The sequence below is a fragment of the Lonchura striata genome, chromosome 20, assembly GCF_050655825.1.
Source record: "Lonchura striata isolate lonStrDom1 chromosome 20, ASM5065582v1, whole genome shotgun sequence".
Classification (NCBI taxonomy): domain Eukaryota; kingdom Metazoa; phylum Chordata; class Aves; order Passeriformes; family Estrildidae; genus Lonchura; species Lonchura striata.
In genome coordinates, this window is record NC_140722.1 from 8,354,128 (window position 1) to 8,373,213 (window position 19,086).

General features: G+C 48.8%; 1 protein-coding gene across 1 annotated transcript; it reads right to left on the bottom strand.

Moving 5' to 3' along the window:
- Window positions 1-1,833: 1,833 nt before the first annotated feature.
- On the bottom strand, window positions 1,834-19,014 carry TM9SF4 (transmembrane 9 superfamily member 4). The gene is made up of 18 exons (XM_021527382.4): window positions 18,888-19,014; window positions 13,746-13,859; window positions 12,193-12,292; window positions 11,659-11,827; window positions 11,451-11,580; window positions 10,946-11,069; window positions 10,011-10,129; window positions 9,787-9,898; window positions 9,297-9,367; window positions 8,738-8,870; window positions 8,157-8,238; window positions 7,991-8,066; window positions 7,571-7,654; window positions 7,214-7,389; window positions 6,835-6,898; window positions 6,187-6,306; window positions 5,648-5,737; window positions 1,834-5,329 (listed from the first exon to the last, which is right to left on the bottom strand). Exons 1-18 carry the CDS (start codon window positions 18,969-18,971, stop codon window positions 5,180-5,182), a joined length of 1,998 nt encoding a protein of 665 aa, XP_021383057.3. The 5' UTR covers window positions 18,972-19,014; the 3' UTR covers window positions 1,834-5,179.
- Between the last annotated feature and the right edge of the window lie 72 nt (window positions 19,015-19,086).

Genomic DNA, 19,086 nt, shown 5'->3' on the forward strand with positions numbered 1-19,086 from the left:
GCTCTGGCACCTCTCACCCTTTCCATGCCTGTTTACCCAACATGCCACAGCCATACTAAACTTGTCTTGGAAAGCAGCTGGAAGCTTCCAGGGTAATGCCATTACTAATAATCCAGCTGCCTTACAGGACCACTATTCCTATTCCCCACCACCTCTCAGGTTCTGTTGTCCCTGCACAATCCATGCACACTCACATTAGGCTCACTTCTGGCTATACCCAGTGATGGAGTTGCTTCCTTCTAGTGAATAACTGGGATCCCCTAGGAATCCTACAGGTCTGAGCTATTCTTGTGGCTGCAGGTAAGGAATTTTCTCCTGGGGTACTGTCTGCAATCTCCACCTGGAGCCAGCTCTGTTTTCTCACAGGCCACACACCTCTAATCACAATAGCATGCAGACAGGTCAAGCAAAAACTGGTGTTCAGAAATGAGACCAGAAAATAGATCACATTCTGCTGCTCACAAATCCACACCAGGAGATGAGCTTGGCTTTCCTGTTCAAGGTACATTTTGTTTCCATGTGCACAGGTGGGTTGCAGGAGGAGTCTGAAGCATCTTCCTCACTCTCTGCTTGTGGTTGAAGCCAGGTCTGCGTGGTCCTTTCCACCAGTGCCTAAATACCAGCATGGAAATAGAGGATACATGACACAGAGGGAGCTTCTCTCTATCAGATCACACTGACAAGGGAAGTTAAAATCATTGCAAAAGATAACTAGGGAAGTTGGAATTAATTTTTTTATTACTACATATAGGTCAGCTCTTCAGCTGGGGGAAGAATCCTCAATATTGAAGTGTCTTGTTACAAACCAACCATCCTTCACTTTTGTGTCTTTGTTTTGAACTACTGTGCAAGGGGATAACCAGCTCTAGCATGGAATGTAGAGTGGACTGGGGACAGCTCCAGGGTCTGCAGAACAGGGACAGCCTCCAACACCTGGGACAGGCCAGTGTGGCTGAGTGTCCAGGTGAACAGGCCAGGGACCTCCCTGCAGCCCATCTCCCTCTGTGGTCAGTGTCTTGCACTGGAAGGTAACACATGAGCTTTGCTCACAGCCCTCAGAGCCCACTTCAGGATGCCACGTGAGGATGTAGCAGCCTGCACACTGCAGCACATCCCAGAACTTCTATTAGAAGCTGCCCTGGAGTTTCAGATCTCCTCACCCTACTGAGTGCCTCAGCCTTGATGCTTTGTTGAGCTTTCCCACTTTAGTGGTTCCTGATATCTAGGAGCAATTTTTAGAATTTGTAACATTTGAACCAGTGTTTTCCATAAATGAGGATATTGAAGAACACGGAGCTGTCTGCTGATGTACTCTTGAGACCCAGGGTGCTACAAGGACAAAGAAGAACCTGTGGAACCCCTGGGAGCAGCCAAGCTCCAAAACTGCTGCTGGAAGAAAAGCTACCGAGTGGCCTTGGCAGCCACAAGTCAGGCCAATAATCCTCTTCCAGCACAAGCTCTGCCATCTCCCACAGGAGTCTGTAAACATGGGAAGGTGAAAGGTTTGGGATTAGCCATGGCAGGGGATGGGAAAGCCACAGTGTCCCTCCGTTCACACTGTCCCTTCTTGCTCTGGTTCTGGACAGGCCCCGTGCCTGACCTCCCTCCCTGCAGCTACAGCTGCCAAAGCCAGAAACTTCTCATTGTTAAAGCTCAACTGGTTTTCTAAAAACAAACTTTCTAGCACTTTTACATAGAGTGAATAACCTCTTTTAAAGGAGTGTTTTGGGGGCTGTAAACAAGGTTTTTAAATTGTAATTAAGTGCCATTAGGAAATGTATGGTTCATCACTAAAATTAGCTCTTGCAAAATGAAGTTCAAATTGAAAGCATCTTTTATAATGAAGTTGTTTATTAAAAGCATTTGGATCACCTACCCCAGATGTCTTCATGGAGGGGAGTTTGGGTTTTGATTGGATTAAGACAGAATAGAATCATAAGGCAGGTCAAAGACACAGTTCTCTACATGAAGCCACAGAGGTTTTTAAATTTCTGCCAAGCAAAGAATTAGACCCACAAGAAAAAAACCCAGCACCCCACTGGGGAGGCAGCCACAGCAGACACCATTATCCCCTGTCAAGGAGAATAATGTTTGTTAGACAGAAAGTTCTGGTCACTTGGTTTCACTAAAATTTCCAGCCCATGTGGCAGCATTTCAGACAAGTTCAGCCCACTCCCCCTCCCAAAAAAACCCAACATGCTCTGCTCCCCACAGGCAGGAGAACCAGGACCAAACCTCAAGCTACAACTGGCTGCAGACACCAGCAGCATTTGAAGATGAAACAGGGCAAAGCACACAGGGCCCTCTGGGGATTCTCCTTCAGAACACGGATTAAAAGCTGACAGCCATGATCAGTGTTAGGTGCTTGTCTAAGAATGATCTAGTTTTCAGTTCTAGTTTTCATTCCTAATTCAGCCACCATTAAAACGTGACCTTTCCTCAGTAGCTTTCCCCTGGTGCTGAGAACTGTGAAAGAACATGAATACACTCATCTGCCAAAAATGAGAAATAAGTTCAACATGGATTGTCCTGGTGCTGGAGCTGAAGCTTCCTTTGCCTTTTTAAAGGGAGAAGGGACTATTCTGATAATTTCTGAGTTTTGATTCAAGTATTTGCCAGCTCTGGTCTCACTCACAGACACTCAGCAGCCCCTGACACTAGTCTCTGTAACCTGAGGGAATCACATCCATTGCTCTGCCAGGCAAACCATCTCAGGAGAAGGGAATTTGCTTTGCCTCCCTCAGCCAGCACTCCAGCAGAGGCTCACTGATCTCCTGCCACAGACCCCCCTGCAGAAACACACGAGCCCTGGGAAGCCAATGGAGCTGGAAGCCAACGCTGAGGGCTCAGCTTCCACAGCAGCACTCCTCAAACTCCCTGCCGAGCTGTCCTCTCCCCTCTGCTGCTCTAAAGCCCTGCCCAGCACTGCCATCCAACAGTTCTGCCACTCATCCATCAGTGCCACACATCAAACAATGCCTCACACAAGACACGAGTTGCTCAAGTGATCTTACCCAGCAGCACAGCAGCAGCAGATCCAAATATCTCAGCTGGTGGCATAATTACTATATATGGCAGCATTCAAGGCATGCCACACTGGGAGAAACTTAGCTTACCAGGAGAAAAATATTACAAAGAAAGCCAGAGTATTCCAAGCTCTGCTTCTGGCTGAAGATGCACATCACAGACACAGATGTCAAACAGGCCAAGTGTTACAAAAAAAAATTCTCCAGAAGTGGCTTAGGAGAATCCAAGAGAGCAGGATGACAGGACAATGGCAGATTTATTTACAATAGGACACAAAGAATACATACATTAATTAAAAATTACAAAGAATACAGAGAAAACACTTCAGGGAAGGGAGAGAAATCAATGCTGTCTGAGCCTCTCCACTGGGGCAGGGGCAAAAGAAAAAAAGAAAAAAAAAATCAATGAAAATCTCAGAGAGGGACCTCAAATCAGAACTGACACAGGATTCCACATCACAGTTGGCTCACACATCCCCTCTTTTTTTCAATCCATGATCCTTGGCTGATTAGACTGGCATGACAGGCAGGGCTGACAGAAAGGGACACAGGCCCTTGCACGGACCTGGTGGAATCTTATGGCAATTGGGGTTTAAAAAGGCCCCAAAGCCCTCCCTGGGAGCAAGGAGGGCTTTGGACAGTTTTGGGTTGGAATGATGTGACCTGTGGCAGCTGGTCATTGGAAGACCTTACTCCAAGAAGAAAAATTTTCATAGATCTCACAAAAAAACCCTCTCCATTGTAGTCCTGGCTGAATCCAGCAAGTCTGGGGTGGAGGGAGCCTTCACTGCAACATGGAACCTTTTTACTGATAAACATCACTGAAGTGAGCAAAAAAAAACCAAAACAACAAAAAAAACAAAAAAAACAAAAAAAAAGAAAACAAAAAAAAAAAACACCAAACCACAACCCAACTTTAACCTCTTTTAAAAAGAGCTTCCCATGGGCCGATTCAGGCATCAAGCCATGGGAAAAGAAGAACCCATGTCAGCTATCCAGGAGAGCCTGGACTGTTTTTTGTGGAGAAGAACAAAATACAGCTATGGGGTGTACACTTTTCCTGTTCCCTGGAGGTAGAGAATTTCAGAGGAGGAGCAGAGAGCAGCAAGGGCAGCTGAAGCACAGGGCCAGTGAGAGAGCCCCGCTCCCAGCCATGGGACAGCTCACGGGGCCTCCTGCCTGTGCCAGCCCCCTCAGCATGGCCTGCACTGCCCTTGGGCAGCTCGGGCCCAACTCTGCCTCACATCACTTGGCACTAACACCACGGCACCACAGCCATCTCCTGCAGGCTCTTCAGGATCCCAGTGGCATTCCCAGGAAGGAGCCTGCCCTGATTCCTCACATCCAGAGCAGAGCTATTGACAGAACAAACTCTTGTAGTTACCTCACGCATCCTTCCAGTCCTGTATTCCAGCACAACCCCGTCACTTCCACCAGGACCTTTCGTCCTGCCTTCTGGAGAGGCAATCCCACCCTTCCACAGCGGCCTGTGCTGTCCGAGGCTGGAGGGAGGAAGAAGTGATGCTGAAGGTTGCTCAAGCTCTCTCAGGGTGAAATTGCACTTCCCAGGCTCTGGATGGCACCTCCAGCAAATTGTAAACAAGCCGAAGCCGGGACCGGAGTGCGCCGGACTCCCGCTGGGTGAGCCTTTAGGCTCCGGTTATTCTGCCATAGTCAAGCTCCCTCTTCTGTGCAGACACGAAGGCAGGAGAAAAAAACCCAGTCTGATACTTGTCTGAAGAGTCTCCCTGAATCCTAGAGCACCCCAGGGGCTGGAAGAAAATTATTTCACAAGTGTTTCCACTGCTGTCTCAAATCCGTTCATCATCAACATAAAAAAAAGGATGGATTAGCAAAAAGGGGGTTTACTTATACAGAGGGATATTTCTCTGCTAAAAAACTCCCTCAAATATGGAACAGGATAATAAAGTTAAAATGTAAGTTATCTACAGACCCCTTTTCCCCGCAGAAGTAGCCCAGAATCCATGTACACTGTGCCAAAGTTACATTCCAAATCGAGGAGTTAATTATTTCTCTTGTGACTCTCCCACTGGATTTTTGTTTCCTTAAAAAGAGCTGGGAGAAGATGCCCCTGTCCCTCCTGGGAGGACACGTGTTCAGAGGTGTCTGATTCCTGCTGGGGGATTCCAGCTTCAGTCGATTTTCACGGCGGCGTAGATCTTCCGCACGAACATGTAGGCTGCGTAGAAGCCAATGGTGCCCGTCAGGAGCCAGAAGGACAGGACCATGAGGGCAGTGTAGCCAAAGTACAGTAAGGAGGGAATGAACTCAACAATATCCAGCTGAAATAGAAGAGGATGAAAAAAGTCAGCGAAATAACACACACAGATGACAAACCAACCTCTGCAAGGGAAGCTCTGGCAAAGGGAGGAAAACTTTCATTTTTGTCCAGCTGAAGGGAGAGCCCCTTTGAGGTGGGGTCAGGGAATGCTGCTCTGCACAAGTCCCGGGGCACTGACACCCTCCTCTCCTGTCTGGAAGGGCTGTGAGTTCTGCCTTGGGCTGGCATAGGCAGACTGGGACTTAGCAGACCCACCATTTCCTTTCCCAAATCCCACAGTCACCCCCAAGAACGTGGCACTTTCACCCAGGAGGAATACCTTGTTCACAAAGTAGAAGACAGCATAGATCAGCACATAGAAGGCAGATCCTCCAGACACCAGGAAGGTCCTCCACCACCAGCGGTAATCCTGACAGGATAAAGAGACTCATTATCCCCTTGACTTTCTTCTCCCCAGGCACTGCCTCAGGGAAGCTGTGACCATTCCAGGGCAGGGAGAACACCACCCATCTTCCTTCAAAGGAAATCCACAATTTGGGACTGGGGATCTTTTTCTGTCACAGAAGTGTTTCCAAACCAAGAGATGTGATTGCTGACACTCAGGCTCAAAGCACCTGCTGCACAATGGCATGGCTCACCTTCGGTCCTGCATTTTGTTTTGTATGTGGATGGAATGGAACAGGTTGGGAACAGCACAAAACACCCTGTGCCCAGAAAAATTCCTGGTATGGAACCACAGTTCCCAGCCTAACAGATAACCAAGGAGTTTTAATTCCCTTTAGAGTGAAGAGACATTGGGAACAATCACACCTGTGAAGCTGGGCCACACGAATCAAATTACAAACACGGAAATCTCACCTCAGCACAGAGCTGGAAATACACCATGACAATGCTGATCTGGGAGCAGGATACCACCAGAATTATAAACACCAGGAAGAGGAAGCCAAAAAGGTAATAGAACTGGTTCTCCCAGATTGCCTGAAATAAACACACAGAAGGAATTATTTCCATATTACTGTCATCTATCACTGAACACGGGACCAACTTCTGGCAGCCAGCCAGGGGAAAAGGAGGAGCCCCTCAGCCTCACCTAGATGAAACCGCAGATCTAATGCATTTCACAATGTCAGTTCAGAGGATTCAGGTTGCAAAAAGGTGCACAAGGACACCTCTGAGATAGCTTGTTCATTCCCCAGCATCTCCCAAGCAATGGAACAGCAAATTCTTCCCCATCCATACAAGGTGAAAAGGTGTAGCAGCAGAACAGTGACTGTCTCAAGACCAGGACCCCTCCCTGATGTAATGTTACAGTAAATTTTGTCTTTACAAAACCACCAGGAGAGTCCCACAGCTCTCTCTGGAAACTACTGAATGGCCTGAAAGAAACCAGCTACCCCCTTCAGAGAACACAGGAATAGGAGACTGCTCCAGTGGAAGCTCCCTCCCTTTCAAAAGCTTTGGCATGAAAGGAATCCTATTGAGGAGGAAAGTGGGTTAAATGCTTACACTGAAAATGAAGAACAGTTCGATGAACATGGCTCCGAAAGGCAGAATACCAGCCATGAGGATCCTACAGAGCAGAAACAAAAACCATAAGCAGCACAATATAACTGTCTGGACATTAAAAATTCCTTGAACTCCAAGCAAAGGCTCTACATTTCCAGATGACTACATTTCACAGGCAATGGCACAGCTGCTCCCACTGTTGAGCACGTACCACGGCTACAAGTTCCCCTCATACCACATCCAAATTATCAATGTGGTCTCAAGGAACCCCATCTGCCATCTTTCCATGTCCAGAGAGCAGCAGGTGACACTCAGCAACGCAAGAGGACCAAAGGGAGGGGGCTTAACTCACCATATTTCCCAGACACTCATCACTCACCCCACAAATTTGTTCATATACCACCTCTGCTCCGGGATCTGCCTGGGAATCTGATTTGTCCGTACAGGATTGTCATACGGCTGCTTGCGAAATCCAAAGTAGTAACCCAGGTAGACCAAGGGCAAGGAGATCCCAAACCACATGCAGAGCAAGGCCACCATGGTAGGGAAAGGCACCTGGAATCACAGCAAGAGCCACAGAAGTGAGGCTGACAGCTCTCTTGCACTGGGGACAGATGTCATTGGCCCAGTCAACCCTCCAGTCACCCACTTGGAAAGGTCTGGGAAGCCAAGTGAGTCCCTGTCCGCCCAGTGACCTCTCCCACCCAGCAGGCCCCAGGCTGAGGGTGGCACCTACCGCACCAGAGGAGTGTTTCCCCCAGATGAAGCAGTTGAGAACAAAGCAGATGCCAAAGACAACACCCGGGTACAGTGTCGCTGTCTGCAAGAGGAAACCACAGCATAAGAGAAAGCACCTGGTTCATCAGCCACATGTTCCTATGGAATGAGTCCATCCCTGAAAGAAGGCACATGTGGAGAAGTGTCCCTTTTGTTATAGGACAAGGACACAGAGCTGCGCTGTGGGGAGGATCTTGGACAATCTTTGTTTTAGTATGTGCTCTGGTGGTGCCTTTTCTGTACAGCTACAAGGACTCAACCCACAGTAAATATGCAGCACAGCCAGACTGTGTCCAGCTAGCACAAACATGTGGAGCTTAGCCACACGTTTTTGCCATCAGCAGACTTGGATAAACAGCACAGAACATCCAAGACTCACACAAAATGCTCCCTTCTTCCATCGATGGCCTTTCAGAGTCCGATATAAGCGGCCAGCAAAGAATCCACCAAAAACCCTGGAGAGAAACAGGACAAGTCAGCAACACTGAGCTGATGTTGCTGGGCAGAGGCAGGACAGCACTGGGGGAAGCCATGGAGGCACCTACCCCATGAACATGAAGAGGAAGCAGGCAGTTGTCATCAGCGCGCCCCGGCTTGAAGGTGACAGCATCCCCAGCATAGCAACAACTGCAGAGGGAAACAGGACAAGGAACAGCAGCTTTGAGGGACAAGTGCTGCAGCAGCTCAAGGACAGGGGCCTGTCCCATCTGCAGCCCATAGCTGCCTGCAATCCCTGCACAGGCCTGATTTCCTCCACAGCATAACGTATCCATAGCCTCCAGCACCAGCCAGAGAGGAAGGCACAGCTTTGATCTCAGCTACAGACCATGCTTCAGCCTCAGCCTCCCCAGGGATGGGAGCAGGTGCAGCTCAGCAGGCAAGGCACACCTGTACAAAAGTCTCCCAGCCCACTATGAGCCAGGGCTCACATCTTGGCAAAGGAAATAAAATCACACAAAGCTGCCTTTAGCTGGGCAATGTCATCCAGCAGCTCTGCAGCCCAGGCTGATGGCAACAGGAAGCAGCTCTATGGGCCTCACTCCAGCTAAGGTGAGCACAGGGTGAAGTCAAACATCCCCGAGCATCATTCATGTTACAGCCACCCCATGCAACATGTGCCACTTACAGATGACAATCAGGATCATACAGAAGAGCTGAATTCCAGAACCCAGGAGAGAGCTGAGGATCATAGGATACTGTGGAGGCCTGAAGACATCTCCATGCACAAGTTTCCAACCAGATTCCTCCATGGTATCTTCCTATAGCAACAACAGAAAAAGGAGGTTATTTAGATGTGATACACCAGTGGAAATTAAGGTCCTACCACAGCCACCCTAAGAGGTTAACTTTCCTGGATCCTGTTTTTCTACTGAATTTTACCACTCTAGCCAAGAAACTTCTTTGCTCTTGGGCTAAAAAACAGTCGACACCTGAATTGTCAGTGCCAGGACACACATTTAGAGAGCTTGAACATTTACATTTGCAGTCACTCCTTAGGCCTGAAGACATCCTAACTAGTATGTTATTGTTCAGGCAGAAGGTGTGTGACAGCACAATTACCATGGCCAGGGCTCAAAGGAAAACATGAAGCAAGGGAAGAGACAATACAGCCAAATCTGCACATCAGATCCCTCCTGGCCTCTGCTTCCCCATCTCTAATCCCAGCCCAAGGAACAAACACGTACAATGTCATCTTCTTTGTTGTAGTTGGCAATGTCCTTCCGCAGAGTCCGGATGATGATCATGCTGAGAATCCCTGAAAACAAGCACAGAGTTCAGCTCAGAGGCTCCCACATGGCTGTGCTGCTTTCACGCTGTGCAACTACACAGCTCCCACCAACATTCTGTTCTGGCTGGGAGAGGAGGTCTTGAGTCATCAGCAAAGACAGAAACAAAACCCCAAGGAGCAGGGAAGGCAGTATTCCAGCAGAAATGGGGCACTGTGGCTTTCTTGTGGGTTTTTTTACTCCCTCAATAACCCCAGAATGAGAAAGGCTGGTAACTGCCTGACCCCACAGGACACTGATTGAACTGGGAGGCTTTAAATTTGTTTCCTGCTCCTTCTGACCAGGTTCAGATGTGGCCACATGCTCCTCAAGCTACCTGCAGCTAAGCCTTAAAGAAAATTCCATGCAGATAATGGTAAAGCCTTCCTCTCCCCACACATTCACTCACCTGAAAGGAAAAACACAACCACAACCGAGTTAATGATAGAAAACCAGTGGATCTGCACGTCACTCATGGTCAGGTACGTGTCCCAGCGGGAAGCCCACTTAATGTCACTTTCCTGAAAGAACAGGAGAGTTCTTCTCACACCAGCACATTCCCAATGTCTTCCACAACTCCAGTGGCAGACACTTGGAGCATCACTGCCAGCCAGCTCCCCAGTACTGCCTCACCTCCCAGTGCACAGAGTAGGTGAAGAGCAACCGGTTCTCTTTAGTAGGATCTATTTCCTGAGGGGCAGAGCCCGTGGCTTCAGGCAGGGTGCACATGCTCTTCTCATCAGCCTTCAAGTCTGTAAGGGAAAGCAGAGCACACAGTGAGCCCTTCCCTCAGGCACCACCTCTCCCACTGAGCATCACTCTGAGGGCATTGGTTGCAGTAATTCCAGGTGGGGAAGCAGTTGCTCCTTGCTCACCTGCTCTGCAGTTTGCAAAACTATTCTCCTGACCAACAGTGGAGCACCATTAAGAAGCTTTCAGGAAAGCTATGCACAGGGCTCCCCTTAACTGGAAGGATAAAAGCCAAAGGTTCTGAAGCCAAGGATCTAGACAAATCCTTGAACAAATCCTCTATTCCACATGATATGGTGAGAAACAAGAGCTCTACAGCAGTGCTTGCACTGCCAGAGGGGAGCTGCATGGGGTGTTCCACACCATAAGCAACTGCCCTTCTAGACACCCTTATCCACTGGGCTCACTGAGGTAGGAGTGTTTTCCCCTAAGCATTATTTTTAAATTTCAATCCCCCAGAACAGTTCCAAATATCCTATGTGTCCCTGAACCAGCACAGAGTGTCCCAGTCAGGGAGATCTGTGCCACAGCAAGAGCTAGAATGCCAGACATGCCTCATACCAGATGACACAGTGCAAAAAAATCCAACCCCAAAACCTCAAACTTAGATCTTTTTACAGGAATTGATTTTCTATGGATTGCAGTTCATGGATATTGTTGGTACTTCCTTAATAACAAAGTGGTTTATTATTCTTGTAATTTAGACTCATTTCTGTGCCCTGTGAGGCAACAACTGGCACCCTGATACATCAGTGGCATCTGCCTTTTGTCCATACAGGCGATTCTTCCCCTTGCTCCCCTCCTCAAGGGTCTCTTACCTTCCAGTTTAATGCTTTGGGGAATCACCTCAAAGCGAACCACCCTGTAGGTGTGCTCCTGGCTCTCTTCCACATCCTCTCTGTGGTAGTAAAGGATGAAGGAGAGGTGGTTGTGCAGGTAGAACTGAAATAGTGACATAAAATAAAACATCAGCACCCTATGGGAGGAAGGGGCAAAGCTGAGAAGCAACAACTGCAGAAAACAGCTTTGGTGAGGGAAAACTAAAGACTCCAACACCAGAGACCAGCCAGTCTTGGGGGCACGGTGCCTTTGCTCTGCTGAGGGGAAACCACTGTCCAAAGTTACACAGTGAATAAAAGCAAGGACTCCTGGCTTTCCCACCTTCCCACCCACCCTCTCCTGCCCACAAGAGACCCCTCTCTCATATTTCTACTATTAATAAAACCTTTCGGTTGTATTCCCAATTCTGATACTCTCTGGCAGACCTCTAACAGACACCCAGATCCCCCCCAAGCACCCTCACACAGCATCTCAGTTCTCTACCTTGTTACCATCCATAAACCCAAGCCTATATCCATGCTCGAACTGCACATCCTTCTCCTTCTTCTTCTCCTCTTCCTCACGATTGGAATAAAACTCCAGCCGCGTTGCCACAGGGAGGTTATCAGCAATGCTGAAAACACAGATTTCAGATCAATTTTGTCCACAGCACCAAACTCCCCTGACACAAACCCATACTCGAGTGACTCACAGGTGGACGTAGTAATCCTCCCTGATGCGCTCGGCGATGAGCTTGCTCTTCTCCACATTCAGGATGACTGGCTTGTTGGGAAAGTTGCACAGAACTTCACATTTCTTCTCCACATTCATGGAAACCTGGAAAGGTGTATTTACAATTCGGTCCCCTCGAAGAACCTCACCTGGAAAACAGGAAAACATGAGCAGGGCTGGAGACTGCCAGGCTTCCTGCTGCTGATCCTGCTGCCAGGCATTGTGCAGCTGCAGAGACTTGCACAGCAAGTCCTCTGCTAGCCCAGCCACAAGGATAAGATTGCAAGTCAGAATAGCTACTTTGTTGGAAGTATCAAGCCCTGCTTATGAAGCAGGTTACATGCTCTCCTTCAGGACAGGCACTTCCTCTGTCCAACACATGGGCACTGCCATTTGCAGACAGCCAGCACGCAGTGAATCAGAAGAAGCAGCTTCTCTCAGCTCAGCAGAAGTGACACTTGCAATTGCTTTTACCCCTTTAAACACCCCCCCACGCTCTCTGACAGGTACACACCGAGGTTCTCAGCCTTGTATGTGATCTCGCTGGGCTGGCAGAAGGGCAGTGAGTAGTACTCATAGGGCAGCTGGGTCCGGGAGCTTGTCAGCTTCACAGCCTGCAAGAAGAATGAAAGGATTATCCCCAGGAAAAAACTCCAGATACTTTCCTGTCCTCTCAGCATCATCCAGAAGCTGATGCTTTCTTCAAGACACCTTCCATAAAGCTCACTTCCAGAAGATACTACTTCTACTACTACTATTAAAAATAGTAACAGATGTTCCTGAGAGACTTTCCAGTAGCAATTCATTCACAGAGAAACACTCAAAGAACAAAACATGGTGGTTTCACAAATTTGTATCTCAGTGGAGTCCTAAGAAACAACAAAGAGTTCAAAAGAGATTCAAGAGTCACATTTCATACAAGATTTCCTCAAAAATTCATATCCCACTGGACCTAGAGGTCTGGCCTCCAGTGCTATGAAGAGTTCAGCAATTTTAATCTGTGCGAGGAAAGCCAGAGAGCCATCAGTCTGGGAAAACAAGGTGACCAATCACAAACATTCCTGGAGAGTTTCCACAAATCACAGGGTACAAGGGAAGGGCAGAGACATACCACAACAGCCAAGACCACAGTTCCTCTGAAAAACAGAAGTGTTTTGTAACACAGCCAAGTTTGTTTATTGGAAGAGTGCTGGCAAACACACTGACTTGCCTAAGCACTTGAGGAAGCATTTAGCTCCTGAAATCCCTCTGAGAACAGCTATTCCAAAACCCTCTTCTGCTGGGAAGCTTACTGTAGCCACAGGCAAGTCTCATTTGCTTAAAAATAGCCTATGTCTGGCAGTCTGTGGCCAAAGAGAAAACTGTGCCGGGGCTTCATGTGAGAGCAGCCAACCTCAGCAGTCCCAAGGGTGTTGGATTTGCTGAGACAGAAGCCACAGCTTTAGAAAAATAAATGAAATTAGCTATAAATCACTGATGTCTGAAAGCAAAGCCTGGCTTCCTCGTGGCTAGGTGCAGCAGCCCTGTCATCGAGTACTAGCAATGCTGCACAGGAACAGCTCTCAGCAAGGCTGGGCTGAAAGATCTGCAAGGCTCAAGGACAAACACCTCCACCTGGGAAGAGCTTCTCATGGATTTCCCTGAAGGCACAACATGAGCAAACTGGGTATTGAGAAAGTTTGATTCAGACCTTATTCCACCATTCACCTTCCACCTAAAGGCACACTCTGCATAAGCACTTTTAGAGTCAGTATAAAGCTGGAGAAATTAAATTCACTTCAAAGCCACAGTGAGAAAGGAACCCTTTTCCCAAACAGAGCAACAACTTGAGGACTTTGGTGCAACTACTGAAGGGATTTGGTAGAAGAGATCAGGGGCAAGAACACAAATCATGTTGAGACCCAAGTGCTGTGAAGCAGAGGACATATCTGAACACAAAATTTGAGCAACAGGATCCCCAAATTTAACTTTCTAGCCCATCTTAGCTGCTATGGTATAAAAAACAAAACCCCCAAAAGATAAAAATACCCCAAACCAAACAGACTAACAGCACTGAGTTTATCCTACCTTTATTTCTACGGGATCATTGCGGTGGAAGTTGATGGGAGCCACCCCAGGTACATAGAACGAGTCTGTGCTGTGCAGCAACAACAGCAGGCCCAGCATGTATCTCAGCCTTTCCTGCAAGAAGGAGAAGGAACAGTAAAACACAACAGAAACACTGGAACAACATTAGAGATCTGCAATAACACTGGAAATGTTCATCCCAGACATTAGAAAGGCTGCACAGTCAGGTGATTAAACAGAAATTAAATTCACAAAAGCTGTTCTTAGCTTTGTTTTGAGACCCTCATCAAGTCACTTTCCACTCAGCATGTCTCTGCCTCTTCATCTGCAATTAGGAAAACTTTGGCTTTGCTCAACCACAAGAAAAATGCCACTTTTATCTGCACCATGGGGCATCAAGCAGGCCATCACTTTACTTTTCTGCTCACCCCCACTAAGCTTCCTGTGTTAGAAAACTCCATGGACTAGTAGAGAAGAGGGCTGTAGGTAGCCCTGGCACTGGGTGTGTGTCAGCTCTGCACAGCAGCAGTTACCCTGGAGCTGATTACAGATAGATGCTCACAGGCCACTACCTGCAGAAAAGTAATTGCTGTGGAGTCAGGTGTGCCACCAGTGACTGCACCCAAAGGGACAGGCACATCACCCCTCCCTCCTGCTCCTCACCCCTCTGCTCCATTACCACTCTGCTTTCCTTGCCCCTCCAGGCCACAGCACAGCTCAGGAACATGGCAAAAACTTTTTCAGCCGTTTTTTAGGGAGCAAGGTGACAAGTCAGGCTGGAAGGTTCAATTAACTCTATCAGGACTCCAGGAAAACCCAGACCCTAACACAGCCACAGCAAACCCTTTATTTAACACACCTTGCTGCCTCCTCAGCCCCTCCCATTACCTCAGGTAACCCAGCTGAGCATGGGCAGGAAGGCCGTGAAATGAAAATCAATCTTTAAAGAGTATTAGCCACCAGCAGCTTGCCTGGATTAGGACATCAGCTCTGGTATAATCTCACAGCACTACTAGTTTCAGTCCTTTCTCTTGAATTCCCTGTGTGTATGGCACCACTGGAAAACCACACAAAACCTGGTTGGGTTTGGGACAACTCTTGAGCTAATGCTGCAGATGTAGGAAACCAAATCCCCACTCTTCCTGTGTGTCCTCAGCACCAGCAGTTAGTTTGACAATACCAGAGGGAACACACCACAGGCCAAGTGTGACAAAGAGCAGCTCTACCATGGACATCTTTCATCAGGCTGGAGAGGAAAAAAAAAAATAAAATCTGTGTTTACTGTCCCCACACCTCTTCTTCATCACCTTCCTCCTGTCTCATTCTGAGGCAAGGAAAGTATGTTTGACCCAGACACCTGTGAGAGCCAACCAGAGCACGCAGAATTAATGGAATTGAACAGGATAAAAAAAAAAAAAAAAAAAAAAAAAAAAAAAAAAAGCAAAAAAAAAAAGCCGAAGTATCAGGGGGTTGAAAGTCTAAAATGTAATTAAGATGCAAATGCTAGCACCTACAGAAAATATGAATACTGAATCATCAGACATATGTGGCCTTCTAGTACCTAAAAGGAACCTACAAGAAAAACGGAGAGAGACTATTTACAAGACCATGGAGTACAGAACAAGGGGGAACAGCTTTAAAGTGACAGAGTAGGGTTCAATCGTATATTAGGAAGAAATTCTTCCTTGTGATGGTGGTGAGGCATTGGCACAGACTGCTCAGAGAAGCTGTGGCTACCTCATCCCTGGAATTGTTCAAGAGCAGGTTGGATGGAGTTTGTAGCAACCTGGGATAGTGGAAGGTTTCCCTGTCCATGGAACGAGATGAGTTTTAAGGACCCTGCCAACCCACACCATGCTGTGATTCTGTGATCTTTTTTTCTTACAAAGGGGATTTTCAGATCTATTCTAAGCATAGCCAAATACACTTGGAGCAGGCATAAAGCCCCAGCTTGGAAACACTCTTGTTAAAACTGCCTGACCTTCAATACTGATCTGCCTTGAGGCAACATGGGGCTTATTTTCTGTACTCCACTAAATTCTGCCTTTCCAGTCTTTAAAGGGAGCGTTCAGTGGCTCTCCACAGAATAGGAAAAGGTCTCCTGCACAGGGGAAGCAGTGGAAGGAATCTGCACTCTTGTCCCACACTGCACTCCAGCAACCTGCAGCCCTTATCTCATTTGTCACTGAAGTGACAGGCCTACACAATGTCACTCAAAAATCAAAACCACACCACTGCCACCTGTGCCCCAGCAGGCTGGGAGGTGAAAAAACCGGGACAAAACTTTGGCAGACACCCAGGAGACACATGAGCATGAAGAAGATGACATTTTTGATGACAATTTTGGCAGAAATCAGGCTGTCTTTGCATACAGATGACGATGACTCAGGCAGCACCAGGCAACAGGAAAGACAAGAGGGCGACTCTGTAAAGCCTTGCCAGGAAAGAACAGTTGGTAGCAAGAAAGGGGGAAGCTGCTATGCAACAGGTGTGGGAAGCTTTGGAAGTTAAATATGAAGGAAATGCCCAGTGCAGGCTCCTGAGCTGGCAGAGCACAGGGAAGCTGAAGCCAGGGGCATTACTCATGAGGACCTTTGCTCTTGTACTGACAAATGTGCCTCATTTTCTCCAAACAAAGGCAGCAGCTTAGAAATGGCAACACGGACACCCCCCAAAACATCTGTGGAGCTCATGGGCCTGGCCAGGTGATTGCCTCACACGGGGGATGGCTGCAAGCTGGGTTCTCTCCTGTGCCAGGTCAGAATTTCCAGAAGGGAGCTCTGTTTCAGTGCAGCCACAGAGCCCTGGCAAGGCCCAGCAAACAGGACACACAGCTTCACAGCCTTTTCCATTTACATTTCAAAAACATGCAAAAAAAAAACCTCACAAATGACAGTCTTGTATCTGAAGTGCTAGGAAATCTTGTAATGGTGCCAGAAGTAGCACAACAAATATGCACAATCCCAGACTGAGAAAAACCCAGCTGCAAGTAGGCAAAAATAGTTCAGATTGTCCAAGCCTTAATATTTTCCTACATGCAGACATGTAGAGACACCCTTTCTTAGGAGAATATGATCTAAATAATAGAAGTAACTACAGGAGCACAATCACCCATTCCTGTTCCTCAGATCAAAAGTTCACACAAAAACCCTCTCCAAGAAAGCCCTTCTGGAGTCAGTCTTGGGGCTTGCAGACAATCCCAGATTTATCCCATTTAGAAAGATTTATAACAATGTTGCCACTTTCTGTGAATTTGCAGAAGGTTCACAAACCACGCTGCCAGAACAGAGGACTTGTTCTCTAAACCTCAGCATGAAGAAGCCCTAAAACATCCAGTTATTACCACAATTGTCCCTCCCTAGGACTCGTGGCCCCTCCAGCTACCACTGCCAGAGTCTGACATTTATTTAAGGGAAAGGGGAAGCAGCAGCTGTTCCCTGGGGCACTCTGAAACAGTTCCAGCGTGCTTCAGAGGCTCCATGGCCTGGCCATGTGCACCCAGGACATCCCTGCCCAGGCTACTGCCAACAACTTGACAAAACCCTCAAGCAGCAGCAATTTCAAGCATCTGAACAGAGCTGGTGCTATACCACGATTGGTTTAGGTCTTAAGAGTTTCCCAATCCACACAGGAACTGAAGAACTGAACACAGGATTTGTTCAAAGAGACAGTGACAGTGATGGATATCATTCATTGTCCCATCACTTTTTGGCAAAGAAAGGCAGGGGGGGCATCAAAGAACCATAATCAAGAGCTGTTTAACTTTCAAAGACAGCTTTGAAGAAAAACAGGGAAAACTACCTGTGCAGAGCCATTTGTCCAAATGGATTCACACAGCTATCCCATTCAATTTACTGAAACTTTTTTTATGGTGGTGACAGAAAGGGAGGAAAGCTACAACCCACTACTCTGTGGGAGCAAAAAAACCAACACGCTCTCTCACACATGTAACTTTAATTCTGCCCTCAGGCACATTAGCAGGACAGAAATAATGGCACCCTGACACTCATCCCCTCTTCCAGGGGCTGGCTCCTGGGATGATCCTGACAACTATTTGGATAAGCTCATCTTTATTACATCCCTGTCCTGGAGGAGACACCAAGAGCCCTTCAGAAGGAGGCAAGTGCTGCATTCACATTGACTTCAGAGCTCCTTTGACACCAGGAGAGCTGCTGGCAGCCTTCTCTGCCCTTCACATAACTGAGAGCCACGAGGAAATTCCCAGTAGAACCATCCCCAGCTCTCAGAGCCAGCTGAGCACTCCCTCCCTCCTGCCTGGGGGAAAGCCAGCAGGGTGTGAAGATGCTTAAAGCAAATTAAAGGAAGACCTTGGCTCTCCCAATCTCTCCATGAGTCACCTCACAGCCCAGCCAGCAGCGACCTTTGCATCAGTACACATCCTTTATCCACATCACTATTCCTGCAATGCACTGCCACAAAAATATCCTCCTGTGAAAGCAAGGAGGAAATCCGTTTGACTCCTACAAGACTTCAAAGCAGATAACAAATATCTCAGCAGCTCGTTTTCTCCTCTGTGAGGTAGCACTGATGCTCACCCGGAACACCTTCAGTTCTCTGAGGATTCAATGAATCAAAGAATAACAGAGATGCTGGGACGCGGGAAACTGAAGCAGCGGCTCAAACCCGGACCTGACAACCACCACCAAACATTTGTGAAAACCACATACAGCAACAGCCTCCGCGCTTTTACCAGCCCCGGGCCCACGCTGACACCTCGGGAGGGAAGGCAGAAGGACCTGCCGGTGCTCCCTGCATCCCACACGCTCCGAGCCCCCGCCCGGCCCCTCCTGCCCAGACACCGCCGTGAACCGCATAAAGGAGCCAATTTTGCAGCCGAGGGAGCGCGGGGCAGGCGGGACAGGAACCCGCTGGGCTCCCTTGGGCACCGAGCAGCGGCCCGAGCTCTGCGCTCCACAGGCGGCACCTCCGGGAGACGCGGGGCAGCTGCAAGGCCCCGGCCGGGACCGAGCAGCCTCCTGCGCCCAGGGGCCGGGCCCGCATCCCCCCCAGCGCGGTGCGGGCCCGACCGCAGCCCCCGAACCGCGCTGGGCGCAGGCCCCGCCGGGCCGGGCCGGGCACAGCGGGCGGGAGCGGGGCCGGGCCGGGCCCCGCCGCACTCACCATCGCCGCCGCCATCTTGGATCCACGTGTCGGCGCTGACGCCACCGGAAGCGGCGCGCGGTTGGCTGCGGGGCCGATCGCCATGGCGACCGCGGCGGCCGGGCAGCACCGCGCCGGGCGGCCGCGCTCCGCGCCGCCGGGGCCGGGCCCAGCGCAGCCCCGGATCGGCACAGCTCTCCTGCCGGACGGGCTCTGGCGG

Bases quoted from the DNA above. Each gene is read 5' to 3' on its own strand.
- TM9SF4 (XM_021527382.4), bottom strand. From the start codon at position 18,971: ATGGCGATCGGCCCCGCAGCCAACCGCGCGCCGCTTCCGGTGGCGTCA. The intron at 9,899-10,010 runs GTGAGGCAGTAC...CTGTTCTTTCAG, and splicing joins CCTACTCTGTGCACTGGGAG to GAAAGTGACATTAAGTGGGC. The intron at 5,330-5,647 runs GTATTCCTCCTG...CTTCTATTTCAG, and splicing joins TCTTCTACTTTGTGAACAAG to CTGGATATTGTTGAGTTCAT.